The sequence below is a fragment of the Pezoporus occidentalis genome, unplaced genomic scaffold (assembly GCF_034315485.1).
Source record: "Pezoporus occidentalis ecotype Australia unplaced genomic scaffold, CSIRO_AGI_Poc_V1 ctg16, whole genome shotgun sequence".
Classification (NCBI taxonomy): domain Eukaryota; kingdom Metazoa; phylum Chordata; class Aves; order Psittaciformes; family Psittacidae; genus Pezoporus; species Pezoporus occidentalis.
In genome coordinates, this window is record NW_026913425.1 from 2,136,284 (window position 1) to 2,151,075 (window position 14,792).

The 14,792-nt window shown below is 38.0% G+C and overlaps 1 protein-coding gene across 7 annotated transcripts in view; it reads left to right on the plus strand.

The window, feature by feature from the left end:
* The window catches only part of MAST4 (microtubule associated serine/threonine kinase family member 4), a 275,284-nt gene that overhangs the window by 202,034 nt on the left and 58,458 nt on the right, over window positions 1-14,792 (plus strand). For all 7 annotated transcript variants that reach the window (XM_062612321.1, XM_062612322.1, XM_062612323.1 and 4 more), the window contains 3 exons: window positions 5,693-5,762; window positions 9,533-9,611; window positions 14,489-14,646. In XM_062612321.1, coding sequence (XP_062468305.1) covers window positions 5,693-5,762; window positions 9,533-9,611; window positions 14,489-14,646 — 307 coding nt within the window. The remainder of the gene's footprint in view (window positions 1-5,692; window positions 5,763-9,532; window positions 9,612-14,488; window positions 14,647-14,792) is intronic.

Sequence of the window (14,792 nt, forward strand, 5' to 3'; positions counted from 1 at the left end):
ATGTAAAGATGACAAAGAATAATATCAGCTTTAACTAAATAAAGTCTTTCTTTTGTAATGAAAATAGAAAACTAATCTATACTACGTTATGTCTTTGGGTTCAAACCTTCATCATTTTTAGTGAGTGTCTTAAGTTAGTTGTTTGGACATCATTTGCCTTTAGTATCTGAGCTGAAAACCTGCTGAAAGATCCTTTTAATTTTTGCATGAACTGTGGGTACATTCAGGATTGTGGGAAGCAAGGAATTGCAGCATCAGCTTGGACAACATCTGGTGTCCTGGTAATTAATGGACTTTTCCAGCTGACTGGCTTCTGTTGTTTAGGTAGGTCCTCTGCGCCACCCAGCCTGCAAATTGAATGATTATAATCTCGGCAGGTTAGGGCATTCAGGTTTCCCCACCTCCTTAGTCACAGGAGCTTGTTCCTGTGGGTCATGCCAACCCCTAATGATTAATAGTCACATGTGGTGCTGTTTAATTGTATCTGCTGAAGGAACAAGATTGAGCTGTTAGGAGCGATGCTGTCTTATTTGTCCGTATTTTAATAAATGTTTCATGCGGTGCCTCTAAGACAGCAGGTACTAGAACAAGAATTGCAAGTTAAGTAGGAAATTGTTTAAAGGGAAGAAGACAGGGGTTGTGCTAGAATGAGAAATACCATAAAGAGAGAGCAGAAGACTATCAGCAGAGTCCTCAGGTGTTGGGTTTGTGGCCAAACTTTGTAATTCTTCTCATAAGTGACGTTGGCATGAGATTACTGTAGCCGATGAAAATTTGGAAGACAAAGTATGAAATAGCATTCAGAAACTGTGCGGAAGTGACTGAATGATCTTGAGGACAGAAATAAAAAGATACGAATTTACATAGCAACATGAGTCGTCTTGTACTGGAGGATCAGTAACAGAAATGTCTATGGGACTTAACTATTGTAAGGAATTTAGGGAAGGACCTGACTGCATTTTTTTGATCAGATGATGTTTGCAAGGATCAGTCTAGTGTAGCTTTGGAAATCAAAACTCTGAAGATGTATAAGAAGGAAGTAATTTTCAATTGAATTTGGAAGATTTTGTCCCACCACACACTATCCTAATTAGGTTTCATCTGGAATACTGTATGCTTTTATGGTCATACGTGTTCAGATGGGATGACGAAGGAGAAAGGCTGGTAGGATAGAATGTGAGAGCATTTTTTGTCGTACTGAAAGACTATTTGCTTGCCTTAGCAACAAGAAGACTGAAAAGCCTGTATTGTCATTTGAATCAGTCAGAGGTATTTTCTTCATGGAACAGGAAAAGAAACATGTGCTGGACATACATACCAGAACATGAGTGTTCCTGAAGAAATGTTCACCAATTATGGTATGACCTTTTGTGTTGGATCCAATAAATTTATGAATAGGGCTGAATGATGCAATTGCCTAAAGCAGAATTTAAGACCAAGGAAGTCTTAACCTATGCCTGTAAGCCTTTTTCTAGGATGTTTTAGGCCTGCCTAGACCTTTCTAAGCAGACACTGTTAGAGTACTGACTGCTAATATTCTGATCTCACCTCATTAGGGCTTACTGCTTGCAGCGATTATTTTGTTTGAAAAACATACTTTAGCTAGCTACATTGAAGTGTAGTAATGAAGAAAGCTGTTCACCATGTATTTCTGTTTGTTTGGCTTTGAATCACACTGGAGGCATTTGTATGTGTGCATCAAATTTAGAGTTAGTATCCCTGGATTTTTAACTGTAGTTTAAAAATTCTGTAGGTTTTGTCCAAGATAGGCAAAAATGAGTACTGACTTACTACAGTGTCTTTGAAGCAGAGAAGGATCCCTCTCATATGCAGCCTCTGTGCTGTTTTGCTTTAGTTACAGTCTGGGTTGACTGGAATTTGGGGAAAGGAGGACTAGCTTTCTAAATGAATGAAGCCTTAGAAATTAATTTCACCTCTCATGGTGAAATACGGGAGTGTTGAAAGCTAAAGATTAAAGCAGGCTTCTGAATATTGTTTTTTTAAAGAAAAAAGATAATTACAGGAAGGAAAATAATACGATATTTAAATTATTCTGACTGTTGTCACATGTAGAATAACAGAAATGGTTTTGCTAAAATAAGAGATTACTTAGTCTTGCTTTTGGGTAAAATAAAACTGTTACAGCAATTTCAGAGCATTTTTTACTAGTTCAGGGCAGGAGAGGAAATTGTAAGTGGTAAGTTACATGCAGATAAAACTGTCTTCTAAATTAAATCCAATTAAAACATAGCACTGACAGTATTTTGAGTAGTGGTCAGAACATGCAAAGCATCCTGGTAAATGGATTTAAGGAATGTGCGAACCTTCTTTGCTGTAGTGGGCGAAGTTGTTTGCTGGTGTGAAGCATAATTAATCCAGGTTTTGAGCTCCTCACCTGTGAGTGGATCTCAGTGGAAAGCACCTACAGAATTGTTCAAAGTGATTCTGTTACCCAGCTGTGTGTTCTGATGGCTGGCAGCATTTGTTATTGTATGGAAGTCAGACCTTTTAACTGTTGATGGATAGTTCCTTGTGTATTGTTCATTTAGCAGCATGGGTTCACCATGAACTAAATTGACACAGCAGAACATATGACCCATTGTTACATTGTATTACTGTGGTGTTGATGTACTATGATTCATTTTAAAAGACTTTCAAATAATGACTTAATTAATCAGACTGGATTTGTCTTTGACCCATTAGGAATTTTGAATTAACAATTATTAATCTGTTATTCCCTCAGTACTAACAAAGTCATTGTATGTGAAACTATTTTATAAGTAGGCATTAACAGTACACAGTGACTGTGACATGCCTTTTTAAAAGATATAAAATATCTTACCTCTGTGGCAAAGGCACAGGACTTGTTGACCTTACATACAAAGCAATCACAATTGAAATGGTCTCCATTCAGTTTTCTTAACAATAGCTGTTTGCAAAATGAGCTACCCTGTCTGATGTCATGAGGTGGAGAATTGTTTTGGTATGTTGATTGCCTGTTCATTGTGTCTCCCAGAGGATGTTGGAGGTCATTACTTACCTAATGTTACTTTACCAGGTCAGAAACATTGACAGTTATCTCAGCAGCATAGAGATAACCTAGGACTAAAACATACAACAGCCAGCAGATCCCAAATAACAGTGGGATTTGACTAATAAGCAAGCACTGCACATATGGGCAGAGAATTAACTGGCTCTGGTTTTTGTTTGAAAGTCTCCCAGGTATTGACTTGCAGATGGGTAGATGGATGCTGTGGTGGATGAAGGTCATGTATAGGACTGTGTTTCTAACCTGTCTTGCTTTTCTGGAACACTGTACCTTAAAGCCATAATAGCACTAGCTGTTTCTACAGTCATTTAGGGTTTGGATTTCCTTTCTCTGTTTCCAGTCTTGAGTTTTTAGACTTCTAGATAAACCCATGGGATTTAGTATCCAGGCATTATATATATATATGGCTTTAACAGTTCTGTTATTTTAAAAGCTCATTTGGAAATACTGCTTGCAAATTGATTTTCCTAATAACAGGATCTGATGCTCTTCCGGAGTAAGACTTTTGACTTCTTCAGGTTTTGCCTGCAAGGAAGTGATCTGTGTTGATTCTAGTCAGGTAGTTTGCACCATTGTGTTTCCTCAAAACCACTGCAATAGCTATAAAATCGCGGCATTCTCCCACCATGATGTTTTGCTTGTATGTGAAGTTTGCACATATGTTCTAACTGATGGACAGTTAGTCATGTCCTTGATTTCTGTTAAATATGTGTATATATCCATATATAACTTTAAAATTGCTATCAGAGGAAAGGAGTTTGTTTACAAACTTCCATATTCTGGTTTGTCATATTATTTCCTGTCAGAAGCTATTTACATCTCACCGCGTTAAGCCTAATTCCTGTCTTTTTGCCAGAGTTTAAGGTAGATAAGAGGGAAAAAAGAAAAGCTAAGTCTGTGACACACTCGAAGTTACAGCTGGTTTGTTGTTTTTTTTTTTTCTAGTGCAGTAGCTAAAGTTTGTGACCGTGTTTTATCTGCACAGTGTTACTTTTTTTATTTTTTTAATAATTTTTTAGCTTATCTTTTGTAAATAAGATGTGGTAGCAGAAAAAGAAATCCAGTTAGCTGTTAAATTAAACAAACTGTTGCCCTCAGTAATTTGGTGTTTGCAGCTAATGCAGGGCAAGAATAGATTGTGTGGGTCCCCAAATAAAGATGCACATGTGTGGTTTCAAATTCTCTCTGCTTCTCCCCCCTTCACCTCCCCAAGCCATCTTAAAATTCTTGAGCCCCTCAGAAGTGCTGAAGGGTAATGAAGAAGCTGGGGTCTTGAGGAGGAGGAGGAGGGCATGTCAGAAGAACATAGTTCAGCCATGATAAACGGGCAAAAAGGAATTGGGAGGTACTGGCCATCGAGACTGGAATCCTTGTCTCTTGGCGCCATAAGAAGAGCAGCTGCAAAGATGTGATTTAAGTACAGCTCAAAAAGCATCCTGCATCAGCTTCTAGTCAAAAAAAATGTGGTGGGGTTGGTGTTCTCTGCATTCTCTATTTAATGGCTCTGTGATTATGCTTTCTTGGGTAGACTCAATGGGATCTGTTAAGGCCATCGCTATTATAAATGCAATGCTAATTCAAAAATTTGAGCAGAAATCGAGACCACTTGACAGTCTGTTAAGGACTCTGTTGTACTGGCATTTTCACATGTACTTAGCAATTTTCAAACATTAAATGTTGTTTCTAACTGGGTACATAAGAGCTTTGTTTATCTGTTGATTAATGTTATAAAATGCCACAACAAATATATTTCTTCTAACGTATTGTTTCAGTGTGTTCCCTGTTTAAGGAAAGACTGAGTTTTAGCTGTATGTCAGTGCTACTTTAAACTGACTCCTTTTAGCTTTTGGTGTTTTGGTTTGGTTTTCCTAGGGGGTCATCTTTATTCCTTTTTCAGATATGTGTCTCCTCTAGTTGTAGGTGCTGAGGGGCAGAGGTGGCAAGAGCAGCTCTCAGCAGCTGTCTTCTTTTTGCACTCGTGCTGGTCAGCAGGAGGTTGGGTGCTTTAATATGAAGAAGTAACAGACCCTTAAGTTGCAACCTGTACGCAATGTGCAGTTGCTTCGTCTCATCACAGTCGGTGGTCGTGTTTCCATGCTGAGGTCTAACAGAACAAAAGGGGAAAAAAAATCAGTGTGTTTTGTTTGCTTGTTTTGGAGCTAAGAAAAAACAAGTAATGAAAAAATCACAATAAAGCTCAGGTGGAAATGCTGCAGAGACTTTGTGTAAGGGCTGACTCACACTGATCATGATTTTTCTATCTTTCAAATGTTTTGTGTGATGTAAAAGAACCTTGTTTCTTTCAAGCTAATATGCAGTGTTTTTCTGAAGCTTCAATTCTCAAATAAATTTTAGAATTCTCGAAGAGCTAAATATGAGTTACGAAAATCCAGTAACTAAAAACCAAATACAAATGAAATGCTAGTAAAATAAGATTGAGAGTTTATTTTCTCAGAAACTGTGAGAGAAGACATTCTGAAATCAGTTTCTAACATGCCTGGATATGTTTGGATTAGTATGTCTGAATGGTTTTTAGCATTTAAGTTTTTTCTTCTTTCTTTGACTTGATTTTCTTTTTCTTTTTTTCTTTTTTTCTTTTTTCTTCCCGCTTTATGATTATTTCTCTGTGTATCCCCCCAACAGGAAACAGCCCTCAAGATAGCCCTAGGAATTTCTCTCCCAGTGCCTCAGCCCACTTTTCTTTTGCACGAAGGTAAGAGATGGTTTGTAGTATGCAGCATGTATTTTGCATGGAGGAAATGGTATTGGACACAGACATTAAAAGATGATTGCAAATACATCTGTCAAGTCTATCACTTAGGATGACAAGTGTTCTCTCACTTACATAAACTTTACTCAACCTCAGCTGCAATGAAGTTGTAGTGGATGATTGATACAATGCAATGGTACCTTTTTGAATAAAACACCAAAAAAATAAAAATAATGATGTAATTGTAGTGGATCCAGTTTAGACACTATCTCCTCATACTGGGAAGATTCTAAGCTCCCCCCCCCGATTTTTTTATTTTTTTTTTTCTTAACAGTGTAACTGCATTACATATAAGAGCACTTTTATAGAGATCCCCAGTTCAGGGTCTAATTTTACTGGCAGCAGCTGGTATGCTCACCATACCTTTAGTACCTGACCTTGACCTGTTCCACAATCTGTACTACAGGCAGCTCTTCATAAGAGTGTTGTGAGGGATTAATTGATGCTAGTAGAATTTTTGAAGATCTAAAGTGAATTTGAAGTGATCTATGAAGTAAATTATTATTAAATGAACCGTAACTGGAGTTGATAGCATGCCATTGAGGACTGCCTGTTCGTGCCATTGTGGTTCTCTATCATGTAACGCCTTGTCAGCCTACCTCAGATTATATCTTCGTTAACTAAGCCTGGGAGGTTAGGGAGTTTGAATTTTGACCCAAGAGTATATGTGGAAAAAATGAAATTAAAATGCTTTGGCTTTCTTTGTCATTAGTGCCAGGCATGTAACTGTTGCGTTTTCAGTGGGAGTGGTCTGTTCAATAAAAGTATCATACACAAGCTCTCACAAGGAAGTGCAGGGAGATGGTTTAACTCCTTTTAAATGCTGCAAAGGAGAGAAAACTTTACTTGTGTAATCCTTTTATCTGAATCTAATTCATCTGTGACAGTAGATCTTGTCAATCTTTATAATAGCATGTGATGTAACTTCTTTAATCAACACCTTAGAATATTTCTTTTGAATCTACTTCTTTCTGATAACATCTTTAGAAAAAGGCAAGCTATCTCTTCATAGATTACATTTGTTTGTGAGCACATTTTTAGAAAGATTTATTAAATACAGAAATAGCTTATAATGGAAAAAACAGATGTGAAAGACCAAACATTACTTAGAAGTACAGTAGGCAGGAAATAGTCTTCCTTTCCCACAAGTAATCAACAAAAAGTTTAAATCATTATGTTTTTGCAAAGCTTAAAATTCAGGAGGAAGAAGTTAATTTCTTTACCAGTGTATCTTTTGGATTTTGACCACTTTTAGAGCCTGTAATGCTTGATGACATTTAGTTTTAAAATGGCATTAATGTAAAAATTCCTCATGAATTTGGTATGTGTGTTGTGGCTGTCTTCATATAACCTGTCATAGGATTCATCTTAGTAATAAAATGACGTGTGGGTAGTCAGAGCAGTTTTCAGACTTCTGACTTTATGCCTTTTCTGTTATATTTTGTAGATTTAATGACAGTGCAGGTGAAGGGAAGAACAGTGTGTGTGTGTGTGTGTGTGTGATAGAGCAGGTTGAAGAAACATGGTGTCACATGTGTATGGATATTCCTTTTCCATCCACTGCCCCCCACTCAGTGAGGATACCAAAAACCTGGGAAGGTGTGAGGAAAGGAGGGAAAGGCAAAGGAAATGGCTTGTAAGCCTCATGTGGGAAAGAAGGGCTTCCCAGAACAGTTGTTTCTCATCTGCTGTTGGTTGCACCAGGCAGCAGAGGCAGGAAACAGAGGCACAGCAGGTAGGTGGCCCTCTGCCAGTGGCTGGAGACAGCCTTCCCCAGGCCCCTCGACAGCAAGCAGGAGTGTCAGCTTCCTGTGTCCACATCTGGCAAGGTGATCAATACCTAGGAATAGCCTGTGCCTCTGGAGCCACCACTTAGGCCTCTTCTGCTGGTGTGTATACATCCAGCATCTGCAAGTCCATGGGTAGGTCATGGATCATGCTTTCTAGAGCTGCTGCAAAGTGGGTAGGACCACATGGTAGGGCAGGGATAAGTAGTATATGAGGGGGAAAATGCTGCAGGGGCTTGCTACTACCCTTTTTTCCTTCTTCCCTTATGGATGCCTCTTATTCTCCCATCTTTGCTTCCCAGGTAACTTACCATGTTATCCCCTCCCTATCCTTGATGGTCCTTCTGTGTGAGAATGGCTGTGTGATGCAGGAACGTGTTCAATATGAGTTACTCTGGAAGGAAGTACTTTATATCACAGCTGCAGAATATATGGGTCTCACGTGTGTTTAAATACCTTCCAAGTTCTTGTTCTTTCAACTCTGAATGCATTTAGCCTGCACAACTGAGTCAAAATGAAAACTCCTTTTGGACTTGTTCATTCATCTGGAGCTAGCTCATGCATACCTGTGGGAAGGAGAGAAGGGCGGAGACTCAATGAATTAAAAACAAACTTACGGAGGAGGAAGTTTTTTTCTGTAGTTCAGTCCTTGATACAGCCAGCACTCCCTCTAGCACATGTTCTTATATTTTAACTAATTATATACTGTCAGGGTTTTTTTCCTCACTCTGTATGTATTCAAAGCTCCAGAGACTTGAGCTGTAGCTTGTGGATGGATATATGGGAGTAGGAAATAAAGTATTAAAATGGAGAAAACCAAGGTTTTTTTTTTTTTAGGCAGTTAGCTTTGACAGGTAAGTGAGCTGCATCAAGAGGTTTAAGATTTCTTACTTGGCGTGACTTCAGTTTCTCCTTTATGGAATTAAACTTTTTGTGTAAATCAGACTTGAGAGATGATCTTTGTACTGACTGTAAAACACAGCTTTAATTCTCCTGTTTGCCTTTCCCCCACTATCACGCTGTTTGTTAATAAGAACTTGTCCTATCTTGTTATTTATGTATTATTTTGCCTTTTTTTTTTTTTTAACATACTTGATACAATTGTACTCCAGTCACGGGCACCGAAGTGACAGGTAAATGGTAAATGTTACCCCTTCAAAAACCTAAACACGATTCCCATGGTTATTTGATTTGTCACCCTGAATGTTCAAGTTCCGTGTTGTTCACCTTGAGTGGTGAAGAACAGAAATTGAATTTGGTCATGATTTCTTTATTTTCTTCTTTTTCTTTTTTTCTTTTTTTGTTTTTTTTTTTTTGGTTCTGAGTGAGCTTAATTTTTGCTGCAAAATTTTTTTCCTGATTTACGTACCTAACTTCTAACAAGTTTGCTTTTACCTCATTATTCTTTGCAGTTATTTGACATTACCCTACTAGCTTGATGGTATCCTGTACTGATGTCACTTAAGCACTGCCCTGTGTTTCAAGCAGGCTGTGGTGGTTATTCTGTGTTTGAGTGTTGTGGTTTGCTTTTGTTCACAAGTTTTTAATTTGCTTCTCATTAATTTTCATTTGATGGACCTGATTGTTGCGAACACTCTTTGTGGTCCATTTGTGTGTTTAGTGAGACACTGATTCTGTGGAGCTGTTCTCTGTGTCCATTTCTGTGTGTTCAGTGAGATGCAGATTCTGTGGAGCTGTTCATCCACTTTCTGGTTGTTTCATCTCATAGATCTTTAACTAAAAAAAAAGTGTAAGCCCAAGTCATGCTTGCTGAGTGTTTATTGTGGTGCTCTGTGAAAGTTTAATTTTTTAAAAAACCCTGTTTCTATGATGTCTTTGGAATGTTTTACACAGTAATACTTCCATAGATGTTTCTTGTGTTAGGATACTTCAGCGTTCATTTGACTAACCTTGTTTTCACAACAGGACTGATGGACGCCGCTGGTCTTTGGCTTCACTCCCTTCTTCTGGCTATGGTACAAATACACCGAGCTCAGCTGTTTCTGTAAGTATCCACTTTGTGTGCTGATACATTTCTAATACATGCCATATCATCTCAAATGTAGCTTGCTTCTCTTAGGAGAAGTCAGTGTGGGTTTTGTTGCTGTGGGTGTACTTTCAAGTAGTATGGGATACAAAACTGCTTCACTTCCCTGCAATACAAGAAAAATTTAGGCAATGTGTGATTTTGTTAGAGATTTTCTGTCAGTGAGTAGTGTTCAACTGTCCCCTCTTGATCTGTGGGGCAGTAGGAAGGGAGACTACTGCCTTATTTTAACCATGTGGTAGTTAGATAACCAAGTTTCAAGTGAGGCTGCCTTGATAAGTCCCTCCCTGGGGAGGGACTCTTCATTAGGGACTGTAGTGATAGGACAAGGGGTAAGGGGTTAAAACTTAAACAGGGGAGTTTAGATTGGGTATAAGGAGGAAATTCTTTACTGTTAGGGTGGTGAGGCACTGGAATAGATTGCCCAGTTGTGAATGGTCCATCCCTGGCAGTGATCAAGGCCAGGTTGGACAAGGCCTTGGGTGACATGGTTTAGTGTGAGGTGTCCCTGACCATGGCAGGGGGGTTGGAACTAGATGATCTTAAGGTCCTTTCCAACCCTAACGATTCTATGATTGGCATTTTGGCAGTTACATTACATCTCCTGTGGTAAAGGGCTTGGTCCCTGTAGATCCAACTGTAACTCTTCAAAAATTGTTTTGTATCTTTAGCTTTGTTTTTTTACCTTTTATGGTAAAAATGGTTTATGTTTTTTACCTTTTATACATTTTACCGGACACCTGTACCTGATTTTTTGTAAATGTTTCTTTTACAGTTTAAGTAAACTTTCTCTTTCCCTAGGTGTGTTGTTTCTTTTGTGAAATAGTTGAGTTCTGTGTCTTACATATTGAGATAAGACCATTTTATGTTATAATCAACCCTTAATTTATTTTTGTCCAGAAAAGCTTCTAGAGAGTTAATTCAATTCCTGCTTCCAGCCAGGTTTAAGGATTTCATGGATCTTAAGAACTGTTCCTCAACCACACTGATTTTTGACCTCTGCTTTCCTTCCTGTGTAGATCTTACTTTTTTCAAACAAATTGCTTGGTTTCACATTAATTCCCTAACCACTTTCCGTAGTGCATTTTTGTACACTTCGCATTGGAACTAAACTTAATATGCTGTGCTCTTCACTTAGAATATATTGATGTAAGGAAGTTTATGTGAGATAAGAAGTAATTGCTGTAGCAACCCCATCATTGTTGCAAGAAACATGTTTGTGCTAGAAACGAAATGAAAAGCTGTGTCAGAAACATATCAAGACACAGTTTTAATTTTCAGTCTGTACTCGTGCATTTTCTTCAACATCTTCAATTTTAAAATGGTAATTCTAGTTCATATACTTCATTCTTACTTAAGTTTACTATCTAGTGTATGTGTCCTGGAATGTGGAGCAGTTTTACATTGTTTTTAAATTTCTTATGAAAAAATACAGCACTGTCATTTATGGACTTAGATACCTTAACTTCGTAATAGACAGTTGTTGAGTTCTCCCTTGATATTTTGTGACTAGACCAGATTTTATAAATATTAAAGTAGATGTCTTCCCCAGCATCAAACAAACAGCTTCTGACTTGTTGAAAGAAATCTGTTTTTCCTATAAATAAGTTTGAATTTTGTTGAAGAAACCACCAATAGGGAATTTATACCATGCATTTCTTATGGTTAGTTTGTTGCGAGGTTTTTTCACACCACCACACTCCCCTTTGCCAGGAATCCTCTACTGCTGATGAGCCGTGCAAGAGCACTAGGACAGCCTCTGAATTTTAAACCTAGCCACTATTTCTTTGCTTCTTAGAGGTGTTTTTCACTTTCTTTTGTACGATACACATGGAAAAAAAAGAAAATGAAGGCAGGAAGTGTGCCCACGTAACTGTTTTCATGTACTTTTTCAGAATCAAAAGTACATGGTTCAAAAGTACATGATGAAGCAGCTAGCAGTGTGCAACCTCTTCCTCCACATTCTTAGAAATACTTACAGGTAATGAGGGACAACTTCACACACTATAGCCTAAGTGTACATACAGAACAATTCCTTTTCAGTGCTGGGTAAGTAAGGTTCATGTTAATCCATAGATATATCAACTGGAGATCAGAAACAGTTTTTGCACATCACAGTACAGCACAACTTTAATCTTTAAAAGCAACTGAAAGTCAAAGCAATGGCAGAAGGGTCTGAGGTAATCATGATTATGCTCAGTGGTTCACCATTTATTGTTAGCCTGTGGGGTTTAGTGTTTTTATAATATTGGAAGTGGAGAGATTGATGGAATTCCCAATTTAGTGGAAGTGCATGGGTTTGGAAGTCGTGTGCAAGTACCACTTATACCAGTTTTCACAACAATGTTGTAGTCAAATGAAAATACCTCCTGCTAAGATTATTCATTTGAAAAGAAACTCTTGGTTGTGTTCCATTAAAGTTGGATCACATCTTACCAGTTATGAGATGCATTTAGGATGATTTTGTGTCTTCTAGGAGAGCAAGCCTATAAAAATTATAAAATGAGAAAATAGTTGCATATTTTTACCAGTAGATTATATTCTTGGAAGCTTCTTTGAATAGGGAAGTAGGGTTAGGAGATGAGGAAAGAGACTTTGGGGTTGCATTATCTGGTGTTGGCTGCAAATTTGCCTTTATGTGTTAGAAGAACAATTTGGATTGCCATGATGCATTCTGGTTGTGCAAATTAAAAGCATGTTAAATCTTAAGTAATTTTTGTAGCAGCTGTTACAGAATGCCAGGAGACCTAATTTTGTAAAGAATTTTGCTTATGAGGGTTTGGATTTGTACAGAGATCAGAATTGTAGACCTTCAAGAAAACACATCCTGTGCCTGTGATGGTGCTGAAACAACTGAGAGTTGTTTGTGAACAGAAGATTCTCACTTTAATCCTGTTGGATCTAGACTCTGTGACACTTTTTATGAGGAAAAGCGTGATACAAGTTATTGTCGTCCTGGTGTTCCCAGAACCCCTGAAGCTGGAGAGGCAGAGATTGACTTTATAGAAATAGCCATCCGTAATGGCCTGCATTGGGAAATTTCCATGGTCTAGAGTATCTTTCATCTTATGGAGCATGGCTGTAGGAAATACACCATGAGGTTAACTGCAACTGGTTGCCGTAGTGTGAGATAAGAATTTATCTATGCTGTGTGAATTAGGCATGTAATGTAATGTGCTAGGGCTGAATTTCTGTGACATGACAAGTTACTGCTTGTCATGTGAACTGTGTTAGATTCTTGGTGTGTGTATGTGTGTGGTTCTTAGCCTGCAGCAAAGCAAGGTAACACAAGTCTTGCTAACTTCGTCTTGTTCTGATGTGATGCAGCCATCCCACAAAGACCAGTCCTGTGTGAGTTAACCTTTCCCAGCAGTAGGTTCTCTTTTTTTGCCTTTAAGAGATGACTTTGTGAGAGGTAGTGTGGCAAGTATGCTCTTCTAGAGTTTGTAGGAGTCAGGATATGTTCAGCCTTTACCTCACAAGTTGCCGTGAAATTAAGAGGACTGTTTAGCTTCTGTGCTTACCTGCCTTGATATTACCTGCTGACCTTAGCAATGTAGGGCAATGTCTGTACAGTACAAAAGTATTGATTTCCATCATGAGAGTTGATATAGCAAAGAAGCTCTTACTGAGTTGGCCTCCAAGAAAAGGCGGGGGCTTTGGTGTCCTGTATGAGAAGACAGGTAAGAACAATAATGTGTACATGAAAATTAACATAAAAGAGAAACTACTGTTCTTTAAAAAAGCTAGCTGGAGACTGAAGAGCTCCAGAAAGACATGCAAGTTTTTGACTTCTCCTCTGCAGGTAAAATGAAGGGAATGGCTGCATGCTACCAGTCAGCTTTGTGCAGTCGTACAAGGATATTTGTGGATGAGCTATCTTGGAAACTAGTTTGGGAACTGGAAACAGTAGAGCATTTCTCTGTCTATACCAGTCATTAACTACACTATAGTTAATGCATTGAACTATGTACATGTTTGTTAAAAGGACATCAAATCCAGTATCAGTGAAGTAGTTTCAAAGTTTTGCCTCCAAACACTTTGAGTGGCTCAGGTAGCCAGCTGCGCTGTAGAAAAGACAGTAAAATATGATCATCACATGCACGGCATTATATAGTGTTTTACACGTGTAGTTTCACAAGGTTAGTTAATTGTAGTAGAACTTCAAATTTCATACTTGTCTGTATATTCTATTTTTATACTAAGTGGATGGTTTGGGTGTACATCCTTTCACTTTTGTGAGTCATAGAACTGTCTTCATAAATGCATTAATAATGTTACTGATAAATTTATTAAGTTCTTTCACTTCACTTTGAATGCATAGGGTGTTACAAGAAAATAGCATATGAATTTTGTCAGCAGCAACTGAAATTACATTTAGTTTTATTTTTTAAAGCATCAATAATGTCTTAAATATGGATAACGAAGTGCTTTAAGTATGTAACTGACAGTTTGTGTTGTGTCAGTAAGTTATATTCTACAGTTATCATGCTTATTCTGTCCTATTCAAATAATTAATTTTCAGCAGACCCATTTTACCTATTATGTATTCGCATGTGTACTGGCATTAGATGTCATATAAACTTAGAGGAAATGAAGGTTTTTGAAATGCAGTGGCTCTTTCTTTTGGGACTGAAGTAGTTTGTTTATACTTACTCTATATTTAGCTGTTCAAGTTGAGACTAATTATTTATTTTCTTCTTTAAATTGGTAGTCAGGCATAGGAAACAGTCCCTGTAATTTTTAAATTGAAATTCATAAGCACTGAACATGGTCTTAAAAATGCTTTTTTTCTCCAATAGAAGCTTATGTTCTGTTCTGTTCTGCTCTTCTAGTCATCCTGCTCATCTCAAGAGAAGCTACACCAGTTACCATACCAACCGACACCTGATGAACTACATTTTCTGTCTAAACATTTCTGTACCACTGAGACCGTTGGCAGTGATAACAGGTGCAGGACCACTGCAATGCGCCCACGGTCCCGAAGTCTCAGGTGGGTTTGTCTACCTGGAAATAAGGGTTGGCTCTAAATTAATGTATTCTGGAGCATCATAGTTTTTCACATTGGGGATGTTCACTGTTTTTTAAATTGCTAAAGTATAATAGAGGAAGTATGCATCCGAGGCTGAATTATGAGTA